The 25,764-nt window shown below is 37.9% G+C and overlaps 2 protein-coding genes across 2 annotated transcripts; one reads left to right on the top strand and one right to left on the bottom strand.

Annotated features, from left to right (window-relative positions):
* The first annotated feature begins 512 nt into the window (after positions 1-512).
* On the top strand, positions 513-25,601 carry LOC103721204 (putative MYST-like histone acetyltransferase 1). Its single transcript, XM_088701527.2, has 10 exons — positions 513-1,005; positions 1,971-2,047; positions 2,415-2,468; positions 2,838-2,891; positions 13,020-13,229; positions 15,731-15,799; positions 16,194-16,355; positions 18,610-18,703; positions 19,608-19,756; positions 21,394-25,601. Exons 1-10 carry the CDS (start codon positions 648-650, stop codon positions 21,601-21,603), a joined length of 1,437 nt encoding a protein of 478 aa, XP_088557653.2. The 5' UTR covers positions 513-647; the 3' UTR covers positions 21,604-25,601.
* Positions 3,479-7,623, bottom strand: LOC149753217 (uncharacterized). Its single transcript, XM_089924096.1, has 5 exons — positions 5,883-7,623; positions 5,665-5,798; positions 5,501-5,576; positions 4,680-5,408; positions 3,479-3,594 (listed from the first exon to the last, which is right to left on the bottom strand). The coding sequence occupies exons 1-5, from the start codon at positions 7,621-7,623 to the stop codon at positions 3,479-3,481; spliced, it is 2,796 nt and encodes a 931-aa protein (XP_089780222.1).
* Positions 25,602-25,764: the final 163 nt, after the last annotated feature.

Below are 25,764 nucleotides of genomic sequence, written 5' to 3'. Positions count from 1 at the left end.
CATCTATCATAATCCTCTTTAATTATTTTCTCTAATCTAATTTCTAGTACGCTACTAATCCTGGGCGACAAGTGAGCTATGACATATTAAGACCTAGCATGCATTACTTTTGCCATCCAAATTCAAAGTAAATCATTACGTAGGATTAATAAAGATTGCATCATAAAAAAGAATAGTGTATAGTATGCTAAATTAAAATCCAGTCATAAACTAGCGTCAAGGAGTAAATAAATTTGATTTGAATCATACGGTGCAATACTATGAACGACAGGGTCATTGTAATTGGTTTTATGTGACAACAACGACTCGATGATTCGTGATGTAGTTTTCTTGGCTGAAAATTTTGAAGAATTCAAATATTTACATAAATAGATATTTTTTAAAAAATATTTTGATGATTTCTTATGTCTTTGCATGGGCATAATGTCAAACGAGTAATCTTTAGCTTGATTTTAAGATATGTGACCCAATATACAAACTTCCTAATGGAACAAAACATGGTACTTGTTAGGTCGTGCATATATTAGACCTAAACTAAAATACATTCACCCCAAATTATCAGAATGTCATCATAACAAGGTTCCACCCATAATGCATTAGAGGAAAAAAGAGACAGCTAGCATTTGCTGGAGATTTTTTATGTGGTAATGAACACATCCCTTGGAGTTGTATATAAATATCTAAACATACAGGGAGTTCGTTACAAATTTTCCCCAACCGACTCCCACCCACGAACCGGCCTGTTGGATTCGAACCGTTTCTTGAACCAACCCAAAGCCATGGACGCGCCGAATGATCGCGAACGGGGGAAGCGGAAGGCTATCGCCGGCGGCGACTCGGCGCCGTCGACGTCCGAGCCGTCGGTGACGCTGCCTCTGAAGACGGGGACGCTGCTGAAGTGCCGATGGAAGGACGGGACGCTCCACTCCGCCGAGATCATCGAGCGCCGGCAGACGCCCTCCGGCGACCCCCACGACTACGAGTACTACGTCCACTACACCGAGTGTGAGTCCATCGCCCGACTACTCCTTCGTAATCTTGGGTTAGGGCAATGGTTCGTTTCTCTCTCTCTCTCTCTCTCTCTTTCTTGGAAGAAATTTGGCTTACGATTAGCGGGATAACAATGTGATTAAACAGAAGGAATGCTTTCAATTATTTTTTAGAGATATTTTCTTGATTTTGTTATAGAGTATATGTTCTTGGTTTGATTTCTTCTATTTAGTGGAGATTATCTTGATCTGGTTGGAGTATCATGTTCTCTAGCTCTCTTTTAGTTTTTCTTTTAAATTTTTAAATTTCTTGAAGTTTTTGTTTTGCCTGTTTCATGGTGAGGTCGGACTTCTATTTGGAGAAATGGTTCTTCTTGAATTTAAATTGGTTAATCACATTCTTTTGTGGACTAGGATGTTTTAGCTTGGGGTCCTGGAGGTAAGCTTCAAAACTGGTTTTCGATAAGTCAATAATTATGGAATACAGGAGAAATATGCTTTTGCATTCCTGGTTTTTTAGTGTTAAGGGGATTTATGCCAGAGTGGTTGGTTAAAATGGAAAATTAATTGTTCTTCTTGCTAAGGTAGCTTCATGTTGCTCAAACCCTTGCACTTGGCATCCCTGATTTTATTCTTGGATGTGTCAAAAATCTTTACATTGCTGAATTAGTGAACGGGAACTCTTTAAAACAGTGAACTAAATCATTTGTGGAATGCCCTTTTACCCAGAGAAGATATTTAAATCATTTTGAGGCCAACAAAATAAAGTTGTTTTGGCACCATAATTGTAGTGTAGAAACTAGTAAGATTTTTCTTCGAATTTTATCAAGGGTGTTGTGGGGTCTCAGTCTTCCCAGTTTATCCTTTACAGCTTTTTACATGGTCTCATGTTATACATCTTTGTTGAAAAATATTATGATAAATGTTCACATTCAGTTTTGCTTGGCAATTGTTTGTACATAACATCATTCCATTTTGCAGTTGATAGGAGGCTTGATCAATGGGTTAACCTTGAACGGCTAGATCTTAGTTCAGTGGACACTGATGTGTTTGCAGAGGTATCACATCATCTTACCATTAATCTTAGTAACAACAAAAAGTCATTGCCTGCAGGCTGTCGCATGCTGCAGCTCCATGATCTTTTGAATTTGATATACAAATGTTTCTTCTTGAAGGCTTTGAGTATTCCCTTGAGGAATTTTTTGAAACTCCATGGATTGATGATTTTTTTATGCTTCAACATGTTTTCCATGTTTGATTGGTTATGCAGGGTCTAGTTTCTTATCATCTCATGTTGAAGTTCTGTCCTCTTCTGCCAAAGTTGACAGTCATAGATTTTTCATATATGTGACATCTCACACTTATAAGAGAAGAACATCTAAAGAAAGTCCAAATTTATTTAATATATTATATGATGTTTTATAGGTCCCAAAGATGGTGACACAGCACCGGAAACGGAAGATGGTGGCAAGCAAAGAGGTATGATTAACTAAAAATGACGTTTCAATGAGTTAACCTTTTAGTAACACAATCTTCTTGGGAATATGTAAGTATAAATTGCTGCCTTTCATTTGTTTAGATAATGCCGATGATATTAATTATTGTATTTATTATTGCATGCCTTCGTTAACTCCATTTTTGAACAACAGAATTGAAAAAAAAAGACTTGATTAATGCTGAAGTTTTTGGATGTGTATATGTTTGTCCAATCATCTTGAAGTTTTTGTTGACGAGAAATAAAACAACCATTTACTTCTCATGAGTTTACTGTATTTACTAGTTATTTTCAGTCACACCGCATCTTACTAGGGTAGAAATTTAGTTAATGCATTATATGATTTTTTATAGGTCCCAAAGATGATGACACGGCACCAGAAATGGAAGATGGTGGCAAGCAAAGAGGTATGATTAACTAAAAATGATGTTTCAATGAGTTAACCTTTTAGTAAGACAATCTTCTTGGGAATATGTAAATATAAATTGCTGCCTTTCATTTGCTTAGATAATGCCGATGATATTAATTATTGTATTTATTATTGCATGCCTTCGTTAACTCCATTTTTGAACAACAGAATTGAAAAAAAAAAGACTTGATTAATGCTGAAGTTTTGGGATGTGTATATGGTTGTCCAATCATCTTGAAGTTTTTGTGTTGACGAGAAATGAAACAACCATTTACTTCTCATGAGTTTACTGTATTTACTAGTTATTTTCAGTCACACCACATCTTACTAGGGTAGGAAATCTCTGTTGCATCTGTAGATTCAGCTTTTGTGCGCTAGAATTTCCCTTGTTTTAGTTGGTTATCAACTCTATTTCAGCTTCAAAAAGCAGTACCCTTCATATCAGAGTACATCGGGATTGCTATGCTAGTTAACCAAAACCATGTTTTACCATATACTAGAAAATACTATGTGATCAAAATCATTCAAGTTATTAAGGAAAATCAGGAATAACAGAATTAGAAAGTTTACACTAAATCTAAAGTCTCATTGGAAATTGCTACTGAATGCTTTCTTGAATTGCAGTTGAACTATCTTAAAATTACATAATGATAGGTAATATGAATAAATCCAATAGCAATTAAGAGCATGTGTTTTTGGACCTGCAATAGAAGAAAATCACATATCCTATGTTATATAAGTCCCTTTATGTAATGCGAAAGGCTTCAGAATCCAAATATGCATCTGGACTACAGAGCCTCCCCATGTTATTCCAAAAGAAGCCTGAGCCCCATCCTGTAGGTTGGTTTCTCCGATCCACACATCCTGTTTTTTTTGTGACATGCAGTGCACATACGCTGTTGTCGTACTGTTTATCGGAAAAGACCAAAGTATTTTAATTCTTGAATCACAGACATGCGTAGGTGCAACATGCTATTGACATAATCATTCTCCAATAACGAAACAAGTAATTCTCAAATTATATTTATGTATTGAATGAAAGCCCTTCCTTTTTACTCAAGGATTAAGGCATGTAAGGTGGATCACAATAATGATGTCCATGGAAAGCGACCGGTGTATGCTCTGAGACAGGTGAAAGAAAAGTGTTTTAGGCAAGGTCCGCGGTACCGGTCCGGTCCGGCGTACCGGTCGCCGGCCGGACCGGTACGGTACCGGTCCGGTACCGGCCGGGCTCCACGAGTCAGACTTTTTTTTTTTTTTAATGTTGTCTCTGTTGGATCTTAAATTAAATGAAAATTGATGTTTTTTTATTACTTTTTTCATGATTTTTGATATTTTCATATTTAAATTTAGGGTTGAAATTTGAAACATATATGATGCATGATTGCATGTTACGTTTTCCTCCCGTTCGAAATGATAAAATCATACACATAAAATATCTTCGAATTAAGATACAATCATTTACATACATTTAAAGTACTCTAGGATATCTAAAATCGGGACGAATGCCGATGGCTCTCGTAGATATCTGGATCATAAGTATAATCAGGAGGAGGCAAATCAACCCAATCAGAAGGAACACGCGCCAGGTTATAAGAACTGTCGGATCTCTCGCTCACGCTCTGGCTCTGAGAGGTGTCCTCTGATTGTGTAGGGGCCCATCCAAATATGGCGGAAGCAAAATCCAATGCACCATATCCGTATTCGTCAGGCTGAGGCTGTGGATAATAGAATCCGTATCCGTATGTCCTCGGATCTGCAGTCGTATCCTGTCTTCCTGAACGACCTCGAGGAGCCCGTCTTCTATATCCAATAATATCCTCACGATCTCTATCAGGTGGTCGACCGTGGTCCGTATCCTGTGTAGCATCCATAAATTGGGACTCACCGGTGAAATAAAGACCACCCTCCGGCTGTGTCTCATGAGTACCATACTGTCCTCCGCTCCCTCCATGGCTAGAAGATCCATCACCACCAGAACCTTCATCGCTACTAGTCCAAGTCTCTTCCTCGACACTCTCCATTGGGATTCTTTGTTTTCCTTTCCTGGCCCTCTCTGTCTGGCTCCCCTGTGCCTGCGGCTGATCAGCTCTGGGAGTGCGTGGAATATTGCGCTCAGCCCATTGCTCTGGATCGACCCCAGCTTCGGTGGCTATGAAGGTAGCTGGTCGTGGAGGCGATCCTGGCTCGTCAAGCTCGGGCTCCTGCTGCTGGCCTACAAGCCAGCCGAGTAGTGGATCATCGTCATCAGCGGTGAAGGACCCGTAAATCGGATCTGTATACTTGAGCTCCACTTCCTCCTGGATGCACTTTAGCCTCAACCGCAAATTGTAATGCACATAAACAAGGTCGTTGAGGCGCTTTTGCGTCAAACGGTTTCTTTGTTTGCTGTGGATAAGGGCGAAGGTGGACCAATTGCGCTCACATCCACTAGAGGAGACTGTTTGGGAGAGGATCCGGATAGCTATCCGCTTTAGATTTCTCGCGGATCCGCCAAAATGCACCCACCATTCAGCTGCAAAAATATTTATGAAGATTACATATATGATAGTTCCATAATAGTAACTAAGTAACACCAGGTGAATGTTTTGCTGATGTGTCACGTACCTGGATTCATATTGTGTTTGCTGACGACAGCCGCTCGTTGGCCAAAACTGTAGCTGCCCTCTCTAAATAATTTGCTCTGTGAAAAATAAGCATAAGAAAACCATGTTAATAATTGAAGATGCTGATATACTTACACATGCTAGTAATTACTAAATCATAATTACCTCTTCAAGACATAGGGCCGCTTTTTCTGGATCTGCCTCCATCTTGTAAATCACATTACGCAAAGCATCCAGAAGTGTTTCATCCATACCAATTCCATCTATGCTGTACTGAAACCGGGGGTTTAGGTAGTATGCTGCACATATACGAGACTATCTTAGCATAATTATATAATTATATCCATCACTATAATTGTCACTATAATTATATCTTAGTTTACCTGCTAGATGTAATTCCGTACCCATTTGCGCTCCCCACCGTTGCTCAATGATGTTGATGTATGACCGGCCATGTGCTGGATCTGCCTCCATAATCTGATCCTTTGCCTTGACCATCATGTGATACAAAAACCCCATCTGGGGGTAGATCTCGCTATCTACGGCCCGCAGCACTTCATATAATGGTTTGATAGCCTTGACTATTGTAGTAGCCCGCTGCCAGAATGGTTGTCTCGTCACCAAGTCTTCTATCTTGCTCCCTTCAGAGCCGGCATAAGAATATCTACTATCATACCACTCCGGACTGGCAAACATCTGACGTAAGGCTCCTCTCTTCTCGAGTATGCTATCAAGTGCGATGAAGTTGGTAGCAAACCGTGTGACTCCTGGTCTCAGAATCTCTCCCCCTGCATACTTTCTCATCAATGAAAGAACCCAGTTATGGTTATAAATATACCTCGTAATGCGTTGGGCTGTCTCCACCGTTTGTTGCACCCTACGGATCTTTCCAATGTCCATCAACATAAGATCGATACAATGTGCAGCACATGGGGTCCAGAAAATATGTGGCCGCCGCTCCATCAAGACTTGCCCGGCAGCCTTATATTGCGGCCTATTATCAGTGACGACCTGCACGACATTCTCCTCTCCTACCAGATCAATCACATCCTCCATAAGTTTCAGCATGTACGAGGTGTTGTGCACAGAAGCCGAAGCATCAATCGACTTGTGGAAGAAGGTCTTAGCATCACAGTATGTCAGGAAGTTGATGATGCTCCGCCTGGTCGGACCGGTCCAACCATCGCACATGATGGTTAGTCCATATATGGGCCACTTGCTCTTGTAGGAGTCAATCCAATTCTCCAGCTCCTCCTTATTGTTGTCAAGAAGCTCACCGTATATATCCTTCGGGCCTGGAGGAGCTACACCGGGACCGGCAGCTTGTATGGCGGCAATGGCAGACCTGTAGTATGTATTGTCTGCCACATTCGCTGGGATGTGGCTGAAGTGAAACCAGGATCCAATAGCTCGCCACATAGTTTTCTTCTTATCCTTCATCCACATTGTGTCTACCCTCTGCTGCCTTGAATCTCTACTGGGGAGAGCATGCGGATCTACATCATGAATTGTCGCTCCTTCTGCAACTCCTCTAGATGACTTCTTTCGGCTACCAAAACCACCCAGCATAGATGCAATCCGGCCACGTTCTTTGCCGACGCCCTCCCTTACTGAAGTTGTCCTCAAGAACTCTGGATCTTGTCTAGTGCTTCGAGAACCGCCGCCCGACTCGTATGCAGAGGGCCCAAATCGAGCCCTATGCCTGGCCACCTCCTCCTGCTGCCACTGATCATCCAGGCTTGCATGCATGGCCGCCTGAATATCTGCCTCCTCCTCATCTAGATCCTCGACCTTCTCTGGCTCCCTAGAGTGATAGGAAGGTGGCTCTGCCGCTTGGCGATCGACCTCCGCCCTCTTCTTGGAAGCCACCTCCTTCGCTTCTTTGGCCTCAGCAAGATTCTGCCTCATCAGCACATGAATCTCGTTAGGACAATTTCGGCACGTAGCAACCTCACCGGAATTTCCGGCTAAGTGTTGCTTCAACCTGGTTACCCCTCCTCCCTTGAAAACCTTGTCGCAAAACTTGCATTGAAACTGGTGTCGTTGCCCCTCACTTCCAAGTCTTCGCCCATAAGACCAGCCAATATCACGCTTTGCAGGGTTCGTTTTTCTTGATGGCTCCATTTCTATCATAAAAGGACAACTTATCAAAAAATTAAGCTAATAAAGTAAATTTTTGCATTATCTTATTATTTAAGTAATTTATAAACTATTTTTTTAAATAAATTATTAACAAAATTAATGAAATAATATAGGATAAAAAAACCGCACCTTAAATAGTCTCCGCTGGATTTTTTGGGCAGGACCTCCTCCTCGCTATCTCTCAAATCTTTCCGTCTCCGCACCTTAAATAGAACCCATTTCTATCATAAAAGGACAACTTATCAAAAAATTAAGCTAATAAAGTAAATTTTTGCATTATCTTATTATTTAAGTAATTTATAAACTATTTTTTTTAAATAAATTATTAACAAAATTAATGAAATAATATAGGATAAAAAAACCGCACCTTAAATAGTCTCCGCTGGATTTTTTGGGCAGGACCTCCTCCTCGCTATCTCTCAAATCTTTCCGTCTCCGCACCTTAAATAGAACCCATTTCTATCATAAAAGGACAACTTATCAAAAAATTAAGCTAATAAAGTAAATTTTTGCATTATCTTATTATTTAAGTAATTTATAAACTATTTTTTTTAAATAAATTATTAACAAAATTAATGAAATAATATAGGATAAAAAAACCGCACCTTAAATAGTCTCCGCTGGATTTTTTGGGCAGGACCTCCTCCTCGCTATCTCTCAAATCTTTCCGTCTCCGCACCTTAACTAGAACCTCTCAAGTCTCAACCTCAAATTGTTTGGGAAAGAAGTGAGCCTCGTTCGGTTTTTATAACCGAACGAGAGGCTTAAGTTAATCCCAGATTAACAGAAAATCCCAGCTTAGTAATGTTAAATTCGTACGGAAAGAAGTGGCCGGTCGGCCGCTTCTTGGTTTTTAATGGGAAGGAGTGGCCTCCGGCCACTCCTTTTCCTATTAAAAAAAGGGAGAAAGCTGTGGCCTGTCGGCCACAGCAATTTTTTATTTTTTTTTTTCATTGAAAGAAGTGGCCGGTTGGCCACTTCCTTCACAAAACCACGCGCGGCGCGTGGTTTTTGAAACCACGCGCCGCGGTGGTTTTGGGAACCACAGCGAGCGCTGTGGTTCCCCCAAAAAAAAAAAAAAAATTGAAAGAAGTGGCCCCGTGGGCCACTTCTCCCTAAAACCACGCGCGCGCGTGGTTTTTGAAACCACAGTGCGAAGCTGTGGTTTCGTAAAAAAAAAAAAAAAAACCACCCGTACCGGTGCGAACCGGCCGGTTCGCACCGGTACGAGTCCCGTACCGGCCGGTACGGGGTCCGTACCGGCCGGTACACAGATGAAAACCGGATATACCGGTTTTCATCGCTCTCCGGTACCGGTCAAGCACCGGACCGGTTCGTACCGGCCCGTACCGGCCGGTACGGACCGGTACGGCTTTCCTTGGTTTTAGGCTTATGCTTATATTTACAAATTTTTCTTCATAATATTGAGAACACTGAAATCATAATAATTTCACATATCCTGTGAATTTTTTGATGCTGCCCTTAACAACATTGCTGATTGTTATTTGTTTCAAAGATTGATTGATGCTTCTTAGAACAATTTGAATGACTATTGTGTGCATCGGTGCATCTATTTGTCTATTTCATGACATTGGCATGCTAGATCTATGCATGACCATGATTCAAATTATGTGCTTTTTTTCAATAAATATTATTTGTATATTATAGAAATGATTTCTTGCAAAAGTAGATTTCTTGCTACATCAAATTTCCCTGTTGGGAAAAACCAGTTCTTAGGTTATTGGCTGATTCTTTTACATTTCTAGCCAGTCTAGATATGGCAAAGAGGTCCATTAGCAGTAGATGAAAGCTTTGTTGCTACGCATGAGATTCAAAAATGTGGTTATCATTTTTCAGTTGAAACATTATTAACTTGAGTCTGTTCCTCTGTAGTTAATAGAGCATCTATTGGCAGTCACATCGTGCATAAACGTCAATCGTGGAGTCAGGGTCTGTTAATCATGGTATGAATAGCTGGCATAGGATCCCTATCATGCCTCATGTCTTCATCATAGTTTTTCTCTAGGGACACTTGAGCATGCACTGTGTTTCCTCTACATTCTCATTATTATTATCATCACAAAAATTCTCTAGTTGCCTTTGAGCTGAATCCATTTAAAGGTTCTTTACCTATGTTTCTTTTTCTTAGAGTAATGGGGTTTTAACAAGTCAGAGGAAGAATAATGTCTCTTGAATATTAGATGTTTTACTATCTTTCCAATAAAGAAAATATGGCAAGGTGATTTAGATTACCTCCAATTGAGTCATAGTGGTTAGCCTTCACTTTAATAATCAATCGAGGCTTACCCGACACTTGGTACATTTTCCTCTTTTGAGAAGGTCATGAGTTTGACATGCTGTGAGCAATTTTTTGCTGGCATGATGTGCAGGATTCGTGGTCTTGATTTACTTTAGTTCCTGGTAATTTGGCATGATTGGATGCAGTCCTCCCTCGATTCATTATTGGTCTGGTGCACTTTTGAGCATCACCCACTTTAGGGATGACCTAGTGGGGGATGACAAATCTCTGTTATGTGGTCCGTAAAGAACAGTAAAAGAATACAAGAGAATACTCTTACTATTATGGTTTGCCATACCGTCAATATCGATGCGTACAGACCGTACCGTACTGGAACCAAACCAGTACATGGTATGGAAGGCATATCGAGTATCGGCATGCCAAACCGCTCCCCAGACCAGACATACCAACACAATAATAGAATAGTACCGGTACGGGTCCGGTACCGAGACGACAAATCTTTCTTACTATTAATCAACAAGCATGATCATCCATATATTACCATTGTTAGATATCAAGGAATCCAACTGTCTTTCAACCTGATATCAGCACTCAAAATTGGTGTACTACTATTCCTAGTCAAGACACCTTTGGGAAGGAGGGGCCTGAAAGAAGCTTAAAGGACTAATTAATGGGCAAAAGACCTACCTTCTTACCTAGATAATTGAAGCTTGTGCAACTGAGAAGAATTTGTCCAAGGTGAAGAAAGAATGATTTGACAAAGTGCACTTCATCGACAGAGAGTTTTCTTAGGAGGATGAAGGTTGGAATGGGTTAGACTGGTGCAGGTGAGTGTATTTAAATTTCACCTCTTATGAAGGATTTTAACTTGCCGGGCAGGTTCTCAAAATTTTCAATTATAAGGGGAAAAGCTGAGATGAAGGTGTAAGAAAGTGAAGAAGCAAACAAAATTCAAATTTCTAGAAGAGGAAAAGGAGAAAGGGATTCTTAAAATCCAGAACTTAGTTGCAATATAACAAAATTCTCCACGAGTTTTTACAACCTTTTTCTTGCTAACTTAAATGCCCTACAACAACTTGAAGTTATAGTCCTAGCTTGTATCATGAACTCCTAAAGGACTTGTATTATAATTAAACATTAATAGCAATTTTGCTTTATTATAAAATACATTACGTTTAGAAATGTATCCATCTAGTGTTAAACCCTTTTAAGTGTCAAATGTCGATCAAGGGCCTTGAAAATTATTTCTAGAACTCAATGAGGATTGAGGACTTTCCACCATCTATGTTATTTTTCCTGAAAAAAGAAGTCTTAAATCTTGATGAAATGATGCTTATTCTAGAAAACTTTATGTGTTGCTTAGGTTGCTACTGGTTCCATAAATCCTTATTTTGTGCTACATCAAAACCAATTCAGATGATAAAAGATCTAGTAAATTATATCAGTTTTGGATTTATTACTTGATTCCGTTAATCTAGTAGTAATTGGCTAGTAGCTGATGAAGTTCTGTTATTGTTTCAAGATTTAATTATATTATACTATATCCATTGAAGTGTGTATATAGTTTTTAAAGATAGAAACAAGATAAAACATGACATAATATTCTGTTCTTTAATGAATACCAACTTAAATTTCCGGGGTCTTATTTGTTTTAGTTCTCTGATCAATGAAAAACAACTTGCAGGAAACTGGAAGAAAGAATTAGGGGGAATCATAAATGGTATTGGAATTAGGATTTGTGAAAGTTTAGCTTTGTAGAGCAGGTTTGACACAATCATTTATTTTCAAAATAATTTTGATTTGTAAATTCTCAATGATAATGTATGATGCATGTATGTAATAAAATCAAATTAAAGTTCTTCTACAACATCCAACATTTGCAGAGTGAAGAGTTTGTCTTATTTAAATATAGCAATCAAGTAATTGATAATTAGATTTTTTTGGTCTAACTTGAAATCCCACCAATAAAACAGTAAGCCTTAACCCACTAAATAGACTTTACAGTTTTTAGTCAATTTTGAAATTATATATATGCAGCTATGAATCAGTTAACTTTAGTCTATGTAGTTATGTACTGAATTAGATTTTTCATAGCTGATCTTCAATGCATTATGCATCAATTAAAATGGACTCATTCCATGGTGTACCCCATCATGTTTAGCGTTGAGTTGAATTATTATATTCTATTGCACTAATGATTTGATATTTTCAAGGACATTACAACTTGTTACTCAATTGTTGATTAAAAAATGATAACAAAATATCTCATGATCTCTTTTTCTGTTGAGAATTAAGTTATAGATCCAATATATTTCTGTGATCTTGCATCTTTTATTATCTTTCTGAACTTTTTTTTTTTTTTGGATTTTATTACTGGGCATTATTTATTTTGCATGTTAGACTGTTACAGACTGCTTGAGACAACATTCTCTAATCATAAACTATGTTTCAGTAAAATTTTGTTCCCATATTCTTTTTTTCCTTATTGCTAAATTGAATTTATTTTGATTTAGTTTAAAAAAGAATTATGCTTTTTTTAAAAAAATTGATAAGCTACTGTAAAGAGTTTGGGGGGGGGGGGGGGGGCATGTAGATATCTCAGGCAATACTGCAAGAAATAACATATAGAATTTGATTCAAATCACAAAAGCTGACATCCAGTAGTTACCGTCATTGAGAATATGCACTTAGGAACCCTAACATAATTATTGTATCCCATCTATCAATGTATTGATATGTATCATTATAAACGAGGGCAGCATGCACATCAACAAAGCAGACCAGCAAATAAAATGCGCAACTTATGTATATACTCTGGATCCCAATGCTTACATGTGTGTGAATAAGATATGCTTAAATCCAACTGATAGAAATGAATCTTTTGGATAAGAAAGGAGGTAGCTATTATATGAATAATAAGCGAGAGAGAAAAAAAAAAAAAAAAACTAGTATGCAAATAAATGAATTCTTTTTTCTGGAGAGCTTTCATACTGACTGTCTTTTTTGCAGTGTTTGACCATCATGTATCTGCTTCTTTTCTTCTGCATGTCAACATTAGATTATTGCGTTTCATGGTTATTGATAAAAGGTTAACCGCCACCTTTTTCATCATCATCAGGGCCATGAGGGATTTGATGCTGCCAGTTTGCAGGAACACTGGGCCTTGACTAAAGTTAAAAATATAGAAACAATAGAACTTGGAAGATATGAAATTGCCACGTGGTATTTCTCCCCTTTACCACCAGAGTACAAGAACTCTAAGAAATTGTACTTTTGTGAATTTTGCCTCAATATTTTAGCGACCAAAGAACAGCTTCAGAGGCATATGGTGAGCTGCATATGGATCTATACTAGTTGGACTCTTGAAGATATAGAACCATTAAATGCATTTCCATATTTAAAATGATGAGTCATCTATGAATTTATCTTATAGCACTTTGTTCAGTTTACTTATTTAGAATCCTCACTCAGCTTGCAGTTTTCACTTTTCTAAATATGTTATATTACTTGTAATCAGACATAACAAATGTCACCACGTAGGACATATGTATAATCATATTGCTTTGTTGAAAAGCAATTTCATGGTGATATTCTGTTGTGTCCTTTAAATGATCGTGATCATTTGGGAGCTCATATGTATGTGTATAATGCAGGGATTATCTGAATTAGATGACATACATGATTAAAAGTTCATTACGGCACAATGAGGTGATAATCTTCCTTGGGGGATTTCATTGAAGCCTTCTCTATTTGGAATTGAATAGTTACTTTTCACTTTATGGGGAGAGTGCAAAGATGCACAAAGAGTTCTTCTTAAGACACAGTGGATTAAGCATCTCTGAGGGGGCAGGCTTTTTTGGGATCCATTTGAGTTAGAGAACATTGATATCATTATCACCAAAATTTACTCTTAAGTTCTTCATAAACATTTGCCTTAATCCTGTTAGACATTCCCTCTTGATTATTTACATTTTACACCACAATGATGTGATATTTGAAACAGTAGAATCTCAGAGATTAATAAGCTTAGATTTGCAGGATCACAAAGAGTACTAGTGGGGTTCAGGTTTGCTGCTGGACTTGTAAATATCGCAGGCCAATCTGATTTTTCTGAAATTACTTGAAATGAGAAGAGGACCACGGTGATGGTTAATACTAGAGAAAAATTTAATGCTCTAGGATTTTCTGTTAAGGAATTTGGGGCCTTGTTAGCTTTTCATATTGAGACAACCACATAGATATTAGACTTGGCCTGAAATTTTGGTGAAGGTTGAGTATCTGTTCCTCGATGCACAGCATCCTTTAGATCCTTCTCCTGAACTAATGATAGGATATTGTGCTCTATTTTTTCTCTTCTTCTTTTTTTGTGTGTGTGTGTGTGTTGGGGGGGGGGGGGGGGGGGGGCGCGGGCATGGGCGTGGAGGTGAAATGGGGGATGTTTTTTCCTCTTTGGAGACACTTGTGGTTAGTCAGATTTTAGCAAACTCCATGGACCTACATCTGAAACACTGCCAAGACCTGAAAACCTTGTTATGGAACTACTTCAATATTTAGCTTCGAGGTACCACTATTAGGGAAATGCATCAGTTCTGGGATAGTAGTTCACTCCAAGGTCACTGAATTAACTTGTCAAATACATCATTTGCCTTAGTCACAAACGATTTGAATTTCAAGAAGCCACAAGAAAATTGGTTGAAGAAAATGCAGTCATATCATGCTATAGAGCTAAAATGAAAACATTCCAAGGAGCCATGAGAAGGGGCCAGAAATAAAGAGATGACTTACTTATATACCATAGGGTAAATGAAATGTCATTTTCTAGCTTTCTTTTGCTTCTGGTCATCCATAGCACCTTAATCATTACATATTTGCCAGAACCACATAGTTACAACCATATATGGCATTAACAAACATTTGGACTACTGGACTGAAATTGAAGCCTACACAAAAGAAGCGATCATGGTCATCAACTTGTTGCATGGTGTAAAACGTGTCTTAAGATTGCAGGCCAACAGAGAACAGGAGAGCAAACTGTGACCCACTCAATCCAAATGACTAGCTCTTGTGAGCTAAAGCTATGCTCTGTTGATGTCATAAATTTAACAGGTTAATAAGTAACAATATTGGAGATGAAATAAGATCACTTCTGGCAAACATTGTGAAACTCAAGCATATATAGTAGGATAAAGGCTAAAATTTGCACAATAACGAACCTACTGTTGTCCAACAATGGTTTAACAGTAAGATTCTTAAATAACAAGTATATTTCCTGACAAATGCACCCAAGTTAAAAGAGAATGCAGAAAGGTCGCTGCAAATTCTTGAGCATTTCATTGGGAACATAGCCAAAACCCCTCTCTTGCTCATAAGAGCTTTTCCTTTGTTTCCTTTTCTGCAGATACCTTCTATCATGAGCAATATACAGAGCACTTGCTCCTCAAATATTTTGATTAGAACCAAATTTGTTAGCTCTGTTCTATTTCTTGACTCATGACTATCGATCTTAAGATAGGAGCCAATGAATCATGAAGGAAGAACATATTCAGTCTGTATATATTGAACATTCCATACACTCTTATTAAGTTTTGTTATGGATAATGTGATATAGCTTGCAGGCCAGTCAAGTTCAAATACTTTCTTCACTTATTTTGCATTAAAGAATGGTGATTAAATTTTTTTCTGAAGGATCTTTTCCTGTTCATGGTATTGATCATGCATGCATCAATGTTACTCTTGTTTTTTCCTTTCCTGGCTTCCAAATATTTATTTGTTTCATTGAGTTCTGTGATTAACAAAACAACTTATTTTTTTTTTCTTTTAACCAAAAAGAGGAAATGTGACCTGAAGTATCCCCCAGGCAATGAGATCTACCGCAGTGGTGCCCTGTCTCTATTTGAGGCAAGAATTTTTATTTATTGAAATTTCTATTTATTGATTTCAATTGTTTCCTAGTTTGTATCTTTTTAGTGACTGAAGATTTATGTTTACTTACAAAAGTAATTTCCTCCTTACAATTAATTTTATGGTTGGTTGTATTGTATTCACAATTTTCCTGCTATATTCATCCATAATATAGTAATCTTTTAAGCTTCCTGGTTATTTCATTTGGCTTTGATGTCTTTGATAACAGCTAAATATATGACAATTAGTTTTTGGTTTGATTCTTCTTAATCATTTCTTCTCTTTCTTGTCTCACATTGTTGATTCTCTTCCATCTTAAGTGTGATGACCATGATATATTTGGTTATATTTTTGTGCTTTAGCTTTTTCCTGACAGGAAAATATTTAACAGGTTGATGGCCTGAAGAACAAAGTTTACACAACAAATCTCTGCATTTTGGCAAAATTTTTTCTTGATCACAAGTTAATGCCATGTGAGGTTGCTTCATTTTTATTTCACATTCTTTGCAAATGCGATGATCGAGGTTGCCACATGGTTGCATATTTTTCTAAGGTAAACTTCTTAATGGAATCTTTGATACTTATCGTAATTGAGATGTTTTACTATGATGAGGTTCCAAATTTATTTTAGTTTCCTCCTGAATTTGATGATAAGGGTATAACATGATTGATTGTCCAAGGTGGTTTTCTTCAGAAAATCTTTTCGTTTAACTTGTTCATATGATCAGGTGCATAAATAATTGTGCTTCATGACTTGGCATAATGTTTCTATTTCCTTATTGTTTTCTTTTGATGGCCAAGTCATCTCAACTGGAAAATTTCTTTGAAGTTGAAATATCCTATTATATCTCTGTCCAAGCCTTATTTTCCTTATCCCTTCTTTTATGTAACCATTCAACTCAAACCACTTTTTCTTGTGCTATACATTAATATAACTTCTCTACTAAGGGTACCTTGAATTCCTTGATCCACCCCACTCCATGATTCCGTTCGACAAATTTGTAGTGCTGGCAATGGGCGTGAATGGTGCGGTGCCGGCTGTGGCCCAAGCCTATGTTACGGTAGGCAGCTGATGTTGTTGGCCATGGCTCATGCTGGTCCCACATCCCGGCCACATGAGACATGAGTCTAGAGCATGCTGGAAACACGTGTCGGCCACCGATGTGCACAGGATCCTAGTTGATTTTTGAAGTACATTTTTTTTTGCCTTGTTAGGAAAGTAAGAGGTAGGGTGTATTGGGGCCAAACCACATAAATCTATATGTGCTGTATTTTTTATTCCTCTCTATCTTCTCAAATCTCTCTATTTGTTCTTCAGTTTCATATAGATCCATCACAACATTCTCAAACATTATACACCAATTTATTGCCTATTATTTCTACTCTTAATCATTATTGTAGTATTAGTTTTGAACTTCATCTTTCTCAGTTTACCATGTTCCACCTCAACATTCTTAATTTTTTTAACACATGTGCATATCCCCTCTCAGCTGCCTAACATTTTGCTCTATACTCAAGCTTAGTCATTTCTTTTAAATTCTCATAGCAACTTTCTTCAGATTTCGGTTGCATATGAGAAGTTTGTAACTTCATAGAAGTACATCTCCACTTTATCCTTCCTACTTACGATCTATCCGAGACATTTTTATCTGGCTGCCTTTTTTTGTAGAACATAAAGGCAGTGAAAATCACCTCTCCGGGGAATCAATTTTCTTCCCATTGAAAAGTGCATAACTCTGTAGAAGTACTTTTCCACTTTATCTTTCCTGCTTGTAACCTATCTGAGAAATTTTTCTCCATTTGCCTCTTTGTTTGGTGGACTTCTTTTAAAGGTCCTCTCTATGTATTCCTTTTTGCATATCCAGATCTTTTTTCTCTATCTTTTATACTTCTATAATTCCTTGTTTCAGTGTAGAGGCCAAGATTGTGGGATGTCCTATACTGCCATAGAGATTGTCTAGTTTCTCAACATGGGGGTGCACATATACTACTTATACTCATAATAAAGATATTGTTTAAGAGAAAGAAAATCCATTTTCTCATGAGTGTGAATTAAGAGAATGATTAAATCTGTCTCAACACCTTATACTTTATAATTTCCTTAGAAATATGTTGTGGACGTCACTACCATCTGTTATTAATGCTCATTTTCAGAACGCACTGGGCAAAAAGTTGATTATTGAAACTTTAGGCTTGAGGGGTGTACTTGGAGATACTTGTATCTTTCTTAATACTAGTTCATGCATTCCTGCAGACGTATAGTACTTTCATACCCTACAAAAGGACCATAACATATAAATTTTATATATTTAGGGTCATTGCTCCCCATGCATTTCTTGCAACGCATCTAATGTTGCTCGTTAGTTCTAATTTCATTACGACACTTTTTTTTGAACAATAGAACTTTTTTCAATTTCGTCTAGAAAAATACATGCACTATAGTCTCAAATTACACATAAAATTGTTTAGCATATTCTTTTCAGAAGTTCTTTGATCAGTTTTTGGCTGCCATAAACAATATGAATTTTGTTAAGAAGCTAGAATGGAGGAAAAGAAAGAGGAATGAGGTGGTGGTCTACAAATAAATAAGTTTATTAGGAAGGCAACTGTGTGAAGAACTAGAATTGGAGAAGGAGTTGACAAGAACTGAAGTTAGCTGAAGTAACCACTTACCAAACACTCTTGTCTTATGTGGCTTTGTGTCTTAATTTCATTTAATAGCTTCTTATATCTTCAAGTGGATAGGCTTTCATTTTGTACTCTCACCAATCTATATGTTTTCTTTCTACTCATATCTTATAATGCAGGAAAAATACTCAGAAGAGTCCTACAATTTGTCCTGCATTCTCACCCTTCCTCCATACCAGAACAAAGGTTATGGGAAGTTTCTTATTGCATTTTGTAAGCTTCCTACCTTGTTATCCCGATGCTCGTTGGTTCTTCTTTCGATAATTTGATAGCTACAATATCTAGATATTGATAGATATATAATGGCCTAGGGCATATTATATTAGTTTTCTGTAGTTGCTTTGAGAAAGTACATGTCAGTCAAAAGCAACCTCCATCTTTTGCATTCCTATTATTATGAGGCCAAATTCCAGTATGCATAACACATCATTTAAGTATTCTTAGAAGGTCAGAATGGAATCCTGAGTCTAAATATTGGACATTTGACTGACGAACTAATCTATGATATTATTCCTGCTTGTCTCATATATGAGCAGTTTCTTCCAGTTTAATGCAGTTTCTGTAGCTGAAATGTGCGTTTTGTATTGTTTTCCATCTTCACACATTTGAACAGGTTGTTTTTTCAACATTTGCATCCAAGAGTGCATGTATCTAGCAGTCTAAGTTTCTTGTAGCTAAACTCTAAACTTTAAATATAACTGAATAATTATAGCCCTTTCCATCATGAACTTGTTTTTGAATATCTGAAATGCAACTTTCAAGTAACAATATGTTATTGAACTATGGAATAAACATTACCTTCATCCGTGGTCCTTGAGACAATAATGTAGTGAACTATGGAATAACTCAGAGCTATTGACTGTAATGCATAAATCATGGACGATACTGAATGCGCAAAGACTATCATTTTCTGGTTGGAAAACATCTATTATGTTTGTAAACATTTCTTCTGGTTATAGTCTCAAATGCACTTTTGCAATGCTAATTCTGTGCTGCTTATGAACTTTCAAAGTAGGAAAAGCATCAATGTATTATTTTTGTAAATGTTACTCTTTTCCCTGTTGGTTGCTTTCTTCTGGTTATATGGTATAAATTGCATATTAGCAATTCTGCACAGCCTATGAACTTTCAAAGAAGGAGGGCGTAGTGGGGACACCAGAGAGACCACTCTCTGATCTGGGATGGAGAAGCTACCAATCGTACTGGACTAGGGTTCTTTTGAATGCCCTGAAAGAGCACAAAAGTGAGAATGATATCTCCATCCAGGTTAGCATCCTTCGGCACTTCTCTCATGATAATTTTTTAACAAAGAATTACTGTTTGTCCCTTTTTGTGTAATTAATTTTGAAAGAAATGGGTTGACCATATTAGGATATTCTTGTGCATACTATAGCAACGATCACTGACACTGGATTTTGTCATCATTACTTCTAGATTAATATTCAAATTATGCAAATACATTAGTCATTCTATGGAATCTATTTATAGGTTGATTGCTGCATTGAGTGTAGTATCTTAGTCAAAAGTCAAGAGCGGTCGCACCTAGTTAGTATGCCAGTCCTTTCCACCACATTGGAAGGATTTAGTTGTGAGTGGAACATGCACATCATAGGCCTCTCCCTTCTCTTTTTTATTTGTAGAAGTAATATTTATCTTAAAAATCATAAACAAGTACCAAGTTTGTCCACATACTTCTTAGTTAAACCTGTTGTTATGTTTTAACTTTTGTCATCACATCAACCTAGAAAAGTAAAGGTGCTGATGCAGAAAACTAGGAAAAGTATCAATACTGAAGGTAACTTTGTGAAGCATGTATAAGAAAAAGATATGAACATGTGATTTCTTAAAACAGTTTAATGATTCCTCGGTATTCTCACAGAGAACTAACTAATATTTGCCTAAATAGTGGTATATCTAGTATGTATATCTCTATCACAGACGGTTATTAGGAAATTGTATTACAGTTAATGTGGTCCCAAGGCTTAATTGCTTGTCAAGTTGAGGCTGGTTGGTTTAATAGTTCTTTAGTAAATGATTAGACAGCACAACCAAGACTTTCATAATATCTTAGTTAAGGGTGTATTTGGATAGTATATTTTTTCTTCATTTGATCTGCATTCAGAGATATATAAATCCTGTGGAGGTATTACGCGAAAATAAAAGTTGAATTGTAGCAGTGCTTGGGATATAATCAAAATGCAGCTCCAATTGAAATGGAAATGAAAATAAAATTGTCCTTGATCAATATTGATGGACAGGAGACACCACATCAAGCCCAGTTTCAATATCTTATTATATTATAGAAAATAATCGAGAGATAGGTGAAAGACATTTAAAAGGAGGTGTTTTGGGGTGTTAATCTTACCAATGCATCCCTTGACAACTTGAATTTTATTAAAAAACAATAAAGGTGCACAATGTTCTATGGTTCAATGATGGCCAAGAATGTCCAAGCTAGTGAGAAGAATGCAGTAGAAATGAAAACATTGAGATAGACTTGCAGTGAAACGATCAATGTTCATCATTAATTAGGGATCAAGTGATTGAAAACCCATAGAATTTTATGAGCATGTGCAACAACAATCTGATGAGGCAATCATGGGGAGAGGCTTTTGAATGTATATTGAACCTTTAGAAAGGGAAGTAGAAGATATAAGCAAACATGCATAGAGTTGTGAGGAAGGATGTGAAAAGGATAGAAGTATTACTAGAGATAGCCCTCAAAAGGAATAATTACTGAATGATGAGTTATGAAACCACCTCTAATAGTCGAGATGGGGCTTGATGGTTGTAATAGTGTTATGGCTTGGCCTTATTGGCATGTATGATTCTGAATGAAATCTGTGACTGCCATGTTAGATATCATAATCCCATGGAAATGGGTCTCTTTTGTTCATTTGTAGGAACTCAGCAAAATGACTGCCATGAAAACTGATGACATTTTGAGAACACTACAGAGTCTGGACCTGGTACAATACAAGAAAGGGAGGCAGGTCATATGTACAGACCTCAAGGTCCTTGATCACCACCTGAAAGCTGCTGGCAGTCGAGGTCTCAAGGTTGATGTTAGCAAATTGATTTGGCCTCCCCATGTTGATCTTAGCCAATTGTAACCGCCTGGTTGGGGGTAATGAGCTGTGTTCTGGTTGACATCTCTGTTTTCTAGTTTTGAAGGGCATCCTACAATCTAGTGCAAGCTACAAAATCAACACTTGTTTGGTCATACTTTGTGGTATCACATTTCCTAATATAGCCAAATATAATGGAATATTCTAAGATGAGCAATGCCAAATGTGGGTCCAAAAGAATTTTTCACAAACCAAGGGCCGGTGGTGGTCCTCACTGCATATTCAGACGTCACCTCATGATTCTTAATGGATTTTGAGAGGATTATGATTCTTATTGATGGCCATCGAGAGAGATTGATGCTGGATTTTGATTTTGAGATTATTTTCTGCTGGAGATCTTGGTTGACATTTACCAGTCATCAGATTGTGTCTGAGAGAAATTAATGTCAATCTCAATTTTGTTTGTCGGTCATCAGATTGTACATGGATTGTTACTGGTGATGTTTTGATTTTAGAGCTAGCTACTCAAGAGTTATTTACCTTCTTGGTAGAAAATCTCGGCAGACTGGTTGAATGGATGTTGATGACGGGTGAAATCTGAGCTTATTCTTAATTCCGTCCTACCTGAAAGCAGTGTTTAAGTGCTTCATTTGCCTTCCAAGCTTTTCATCATTGAATCTTCCAGTTCAGCAAACTTAATGATGCATGGAATCTTTTGTTCAAGTAGACAATAAATCCACCACTGTGATTGGCTATGTAGTAGGTCTTATGCTGTCACTCTCATCATAATTTCATACAAGAGGCATATTCTGCATGTTCAAAGGCACACAATCATGACTACGGTATACAACTGTTTATCAGTTTATTCCCTATTGGCGAAGAGAGAGAATTATATTTATGGGTGTGTTTTTCTTTGATGGCTGCCCAAATAACCCTATCAAAGGGGTTTTTGATTGTCATGGGATTCCATTCTTGAGTTTTTATTGGTATAAGAAATCTTGAAAAGGTTGAAAGATGTTTTCACGGTCTTCGCACTGGAATCTCTCAAATTAAAATAATACACGGCAGCTAGTATAACTGTATAGAGCAATTGAAGCACTAATGATGATTATATCACACTAATGATGATGATTATATAAAGAACCCCTAGTTTTTGTCTTTTTTCTCTCTTTTTTTGTGTGTGTGTGTGTGTGGTATTATCACAGAAAAAGAAGAAGATTTATCTGATTGCAGCTTCTGGTTGTTTTCATAAAAATGTTTTCATAAAATCTTAGAAGTTATTAAGAGATGAAAAATACTAGGGGTTTACATGGGCTTGGGTCAACCCGGACCGAGCGGAACCAATCTTTTTTTTTTTTTTTCGTTTTTCTCCCTTGTTGGGTTGGTTTGGGTGAGGTTTTATATAAGACAGGGTCAATTCCAATTTTGCAAAACCCGATAGGGTCGGGTTAGATTTTGGTTAGGTTTTATAAATCTCTTCCCATATCTATCTCTTTAGATTTTCTATTGACTTTTTACATGTATAAATAAATTTGTGGTTAAGTCGATAGACGTGGCATTTGTCTTCATTTGTTAGTTGGTAATCTGTATTAGACATAGTTTGTAACTATTTTTTGTATAAATTATTAGGTCATTTTTGTTTTTGTTACTTCTACTAAATATCTTCTTTGATAGCTTTATTACTATATAAATTGTAGCTCAAGGTATTATATTTTTTTCCTCGAATAAAATTAATAATTTTTTTCTAGAAAAATGGAATAACCTAAGAAACAATGAGTTGGATTGGGTTGGGCTTCGATATTTATTGATCAGTTCCAGAAGAAATTGATGATTGATTGAGATAAGATCGATTCTGGTTTAGCCTCTCACTTGAGCCAACTTGGTGACCGATTGAGATCAGTTTAATTGTGGTTTAGCCTCTAACTTAAACGAACCCGAATCATATGCGCCTCCTTGAAAAAGTAGCGCATCTGCGCTAGATTGTAAAGCGTTGGCACTATTGAATTGGTCCTAACGCAACGTGTCAGAAGATCATTAAGATTTAGTGTTCCATGTTCCTCCGCGGGTACAACGAAACAAAATCGAGGGGGCCATTTCCCACTCCCATTTCAAAATTCCTTCTGGCGGACTCGTAGAACGGTCGAGTTGTGGCAGTCTCGAACGTTGAATGTAGATGGGCCCCCTCCACGAAATCGAATCCTTCCATCGCCGCGCGGCCCACGACGACGGGATCAGGCAACGAACGGCACTTGATGCCGCCACGTCTCATGCCGGCGACAGGAGCGCGTTCGCAGCATCTCCTTCTGCGCGCGGGACCCACCTACCCCGAAATATCCTCCAGATCGATCGCGACGGGCCGGCTGTAGGCCGTTCGATGTTTGGATTTGATCTTTCTTGGTCTGCTACCTGGAATGGACAAGACTGGCCTTCACCATCATTTAGCTTAAAAGGTTTGGATTGACTGAAATTTATCTGAACTGGCCCTTATTGGAGTTAGTGGGCTCCAATCCTTTTCTAAAGTGCATCATCTAATTCGTTCGTTAGGCGTTAATTTTGCAAAAATTCTGTGCAGTAATATGACAGCAAGAGATAAGTAATTTTGCAACCGCTTGTCATAGGCTGGGGATCATGGTTGATCTCATGCCATCTCTAGCCGCTGTCAAGCGTCAACCCAGCGACGGTGATGGTGCGGAGCCACCGGACTCCAGGACAAAGGGACAAAGTCTTCCGGATTTCCAAGCAGAAATAGAGTTTTTTACTCCATACAAAACGTTATCTAACGAATTTTAGACGATCTTCTGAATACTAAATTGTGGTAGATGGGCTTTTGAGTTGACTAGACAAGGTCGTCGGATGACGTGATTTGCGTGCTTTTGGAGTACTTTGCAAGCAAACTATCATTTTCTTGGTAGACTTTGGGTCAAGTTGGAGGGCGTGAAATAACGATGTGCTTATGAGTTTAAAAATAACCTGTGTAACGGCTATTGGGTTAAGTCCCATGGCGCAAACAGTCTATAACAAAATATATGCAGAAGGTGCAATTTGTAACATACATATCTCAGTATATCTCATCTATTGCGTTGATCTTCATCCAGTGCATATGAGCAACTATTAGTCATGTAATACTAACAAAATTTTTGTAAAACGTACAATTCGTAAAATACATGAATGCAATTATTAGTCATTCAACACAACTCTCTCTCTCTCTCTGTCTCAAATTTTTATTAAATTATTATGGAGATAAACCTCCAACAACATCAACTGTTGCACTCTTATTAGAACGAGCACACTCAATTTTACATTTTAAGTGGTGCTCATGGACTTGTTAAACCATGCCTGGATTTCACTTAACAACCATTTATCGCATATGTTTCACTAATCACAGGTTGTCGTACTCGATTAGATTAATAGAATAAGGAGCGATAGCAATATTTCATCGAGTAAATCTATTTTTTGCTACACCAAAACCTAGAGTTGCATGACTTGCAACGAGAGGATGGTTCCATATTTCTTTGCCGTCTAATGCAAGGATGGCTATATAAATGCATCAAGAGGCGTAAAATTTCCTTTCATGTGTGTCGTGTGTGCATAGCCATTGAGACTCCATGAAGCTTGATTCTATCTGAATTATATGAGATCAGATCATCAAATGGTCTTTTGAGCGTCAGGGTTATCGTTGGTAGCAGGAGGGTGCAAGTTTAGGTGTCCAATTAGTGGGTATACCTTGATATTTTCACTAGTTAATTTTAATGCGTTGCGATTCGTACCCATACCGTTACATCTCGGACGCGATGCTCTTCCCCTACTCTATTAAATATTAAATAATACTAATAGTCTAATGCCCCTTCCTACTGGAAAAGAGAGAAAAATGGCGGCACGTGGCCTCGACCCTATCCGACGTGTCATGGTGGGCCACGCGGTGTCCTTGACCGTAGGCACTTCCCGGTTCCATCCCTTTCCCTCGTGGCTCCTTGTTCCACTAGATCTTCTCCCCCCTCCTCCCATGCACCACACAGCTATTTCGCCCATACGTGGCACACTCCTACTTGCTTCCGTGGGCGGACGCGCGCTACATTTCAGCAACTACAGGTTTATTTAGCTGTATCCTGTTTAAGAGGAGACAGGCGTAGCCGCTCCAGCTGAACGGAGACGTTTTGACTAGTACCGGGCAGCGGGCAGCGGGCAGGTCCTCCCGGGCAGCTGCAA

Source organism: Phoenix dactylifera, chromosome 7, assembly GCF_051530095.1.
Source record: "Phoenix dactylifera cultivar Ajwa chromosome 7, Ajwa_hap1_PhDact_Kaust_v1.1, whole genome shotgun sequence".
Taxonomy (NCBI): Eukaryota; Viridiplantae; Streptophyta; class Magnoliopsida; order Arecales; family Arecaceae; genus Phoenix; species Phoenix dactylifera.
The sequence above is the reverse complement of the archived record's forward strand: the minus strand, read 5'-3'. Positions and strand labels throughout refer to the sequence as shown.

Bases quoted from the DNA above. Each gene is read 5' to 3' on its own strand.
- LOC149753217 (XM_089924096.1), bottom strand. From the start codon at position 7,623: ATGGAGCCATCAAGAAAAACGAACCCTGCAAAGCGTGATATTGGCTGG. The intron at 5,577-5,664 runs GTAATTATGATT...TATTTTTCACAG, and splicing joins CGGCCCTATGTCTTGAAGAG to AGCAAATTATTTAGAGAGGG. The intron at 3,595-4,679 runs GTCGTTCAGGAA...CTTCTATTGCAG, and splicing joins TAGAAGACGGGCTCCTCGAG to GTCCAAAAACACATGCTCTT.
- LOC103721204 (XM_088701527.2), top strand. From the start codon at position 648: ATGAACACATCCCTTGGAGTTGTATATAAATATCTAAACATACAGGGA. The intron at 2,892-13,019 runs GTATGATTAACT...CATCATCATCAG, and splicing joins AGATGGTGGCAAGCAAAGAG to GGCCATGAGGGATTTGATGC. The intron at 15,800-16,193 runs GCAAGAATTTTT...AATATTTAACAG, and splicing joins GTGCCCTGTCTCTATTTGAG to GTTGATGGCCTGAAGAACAA.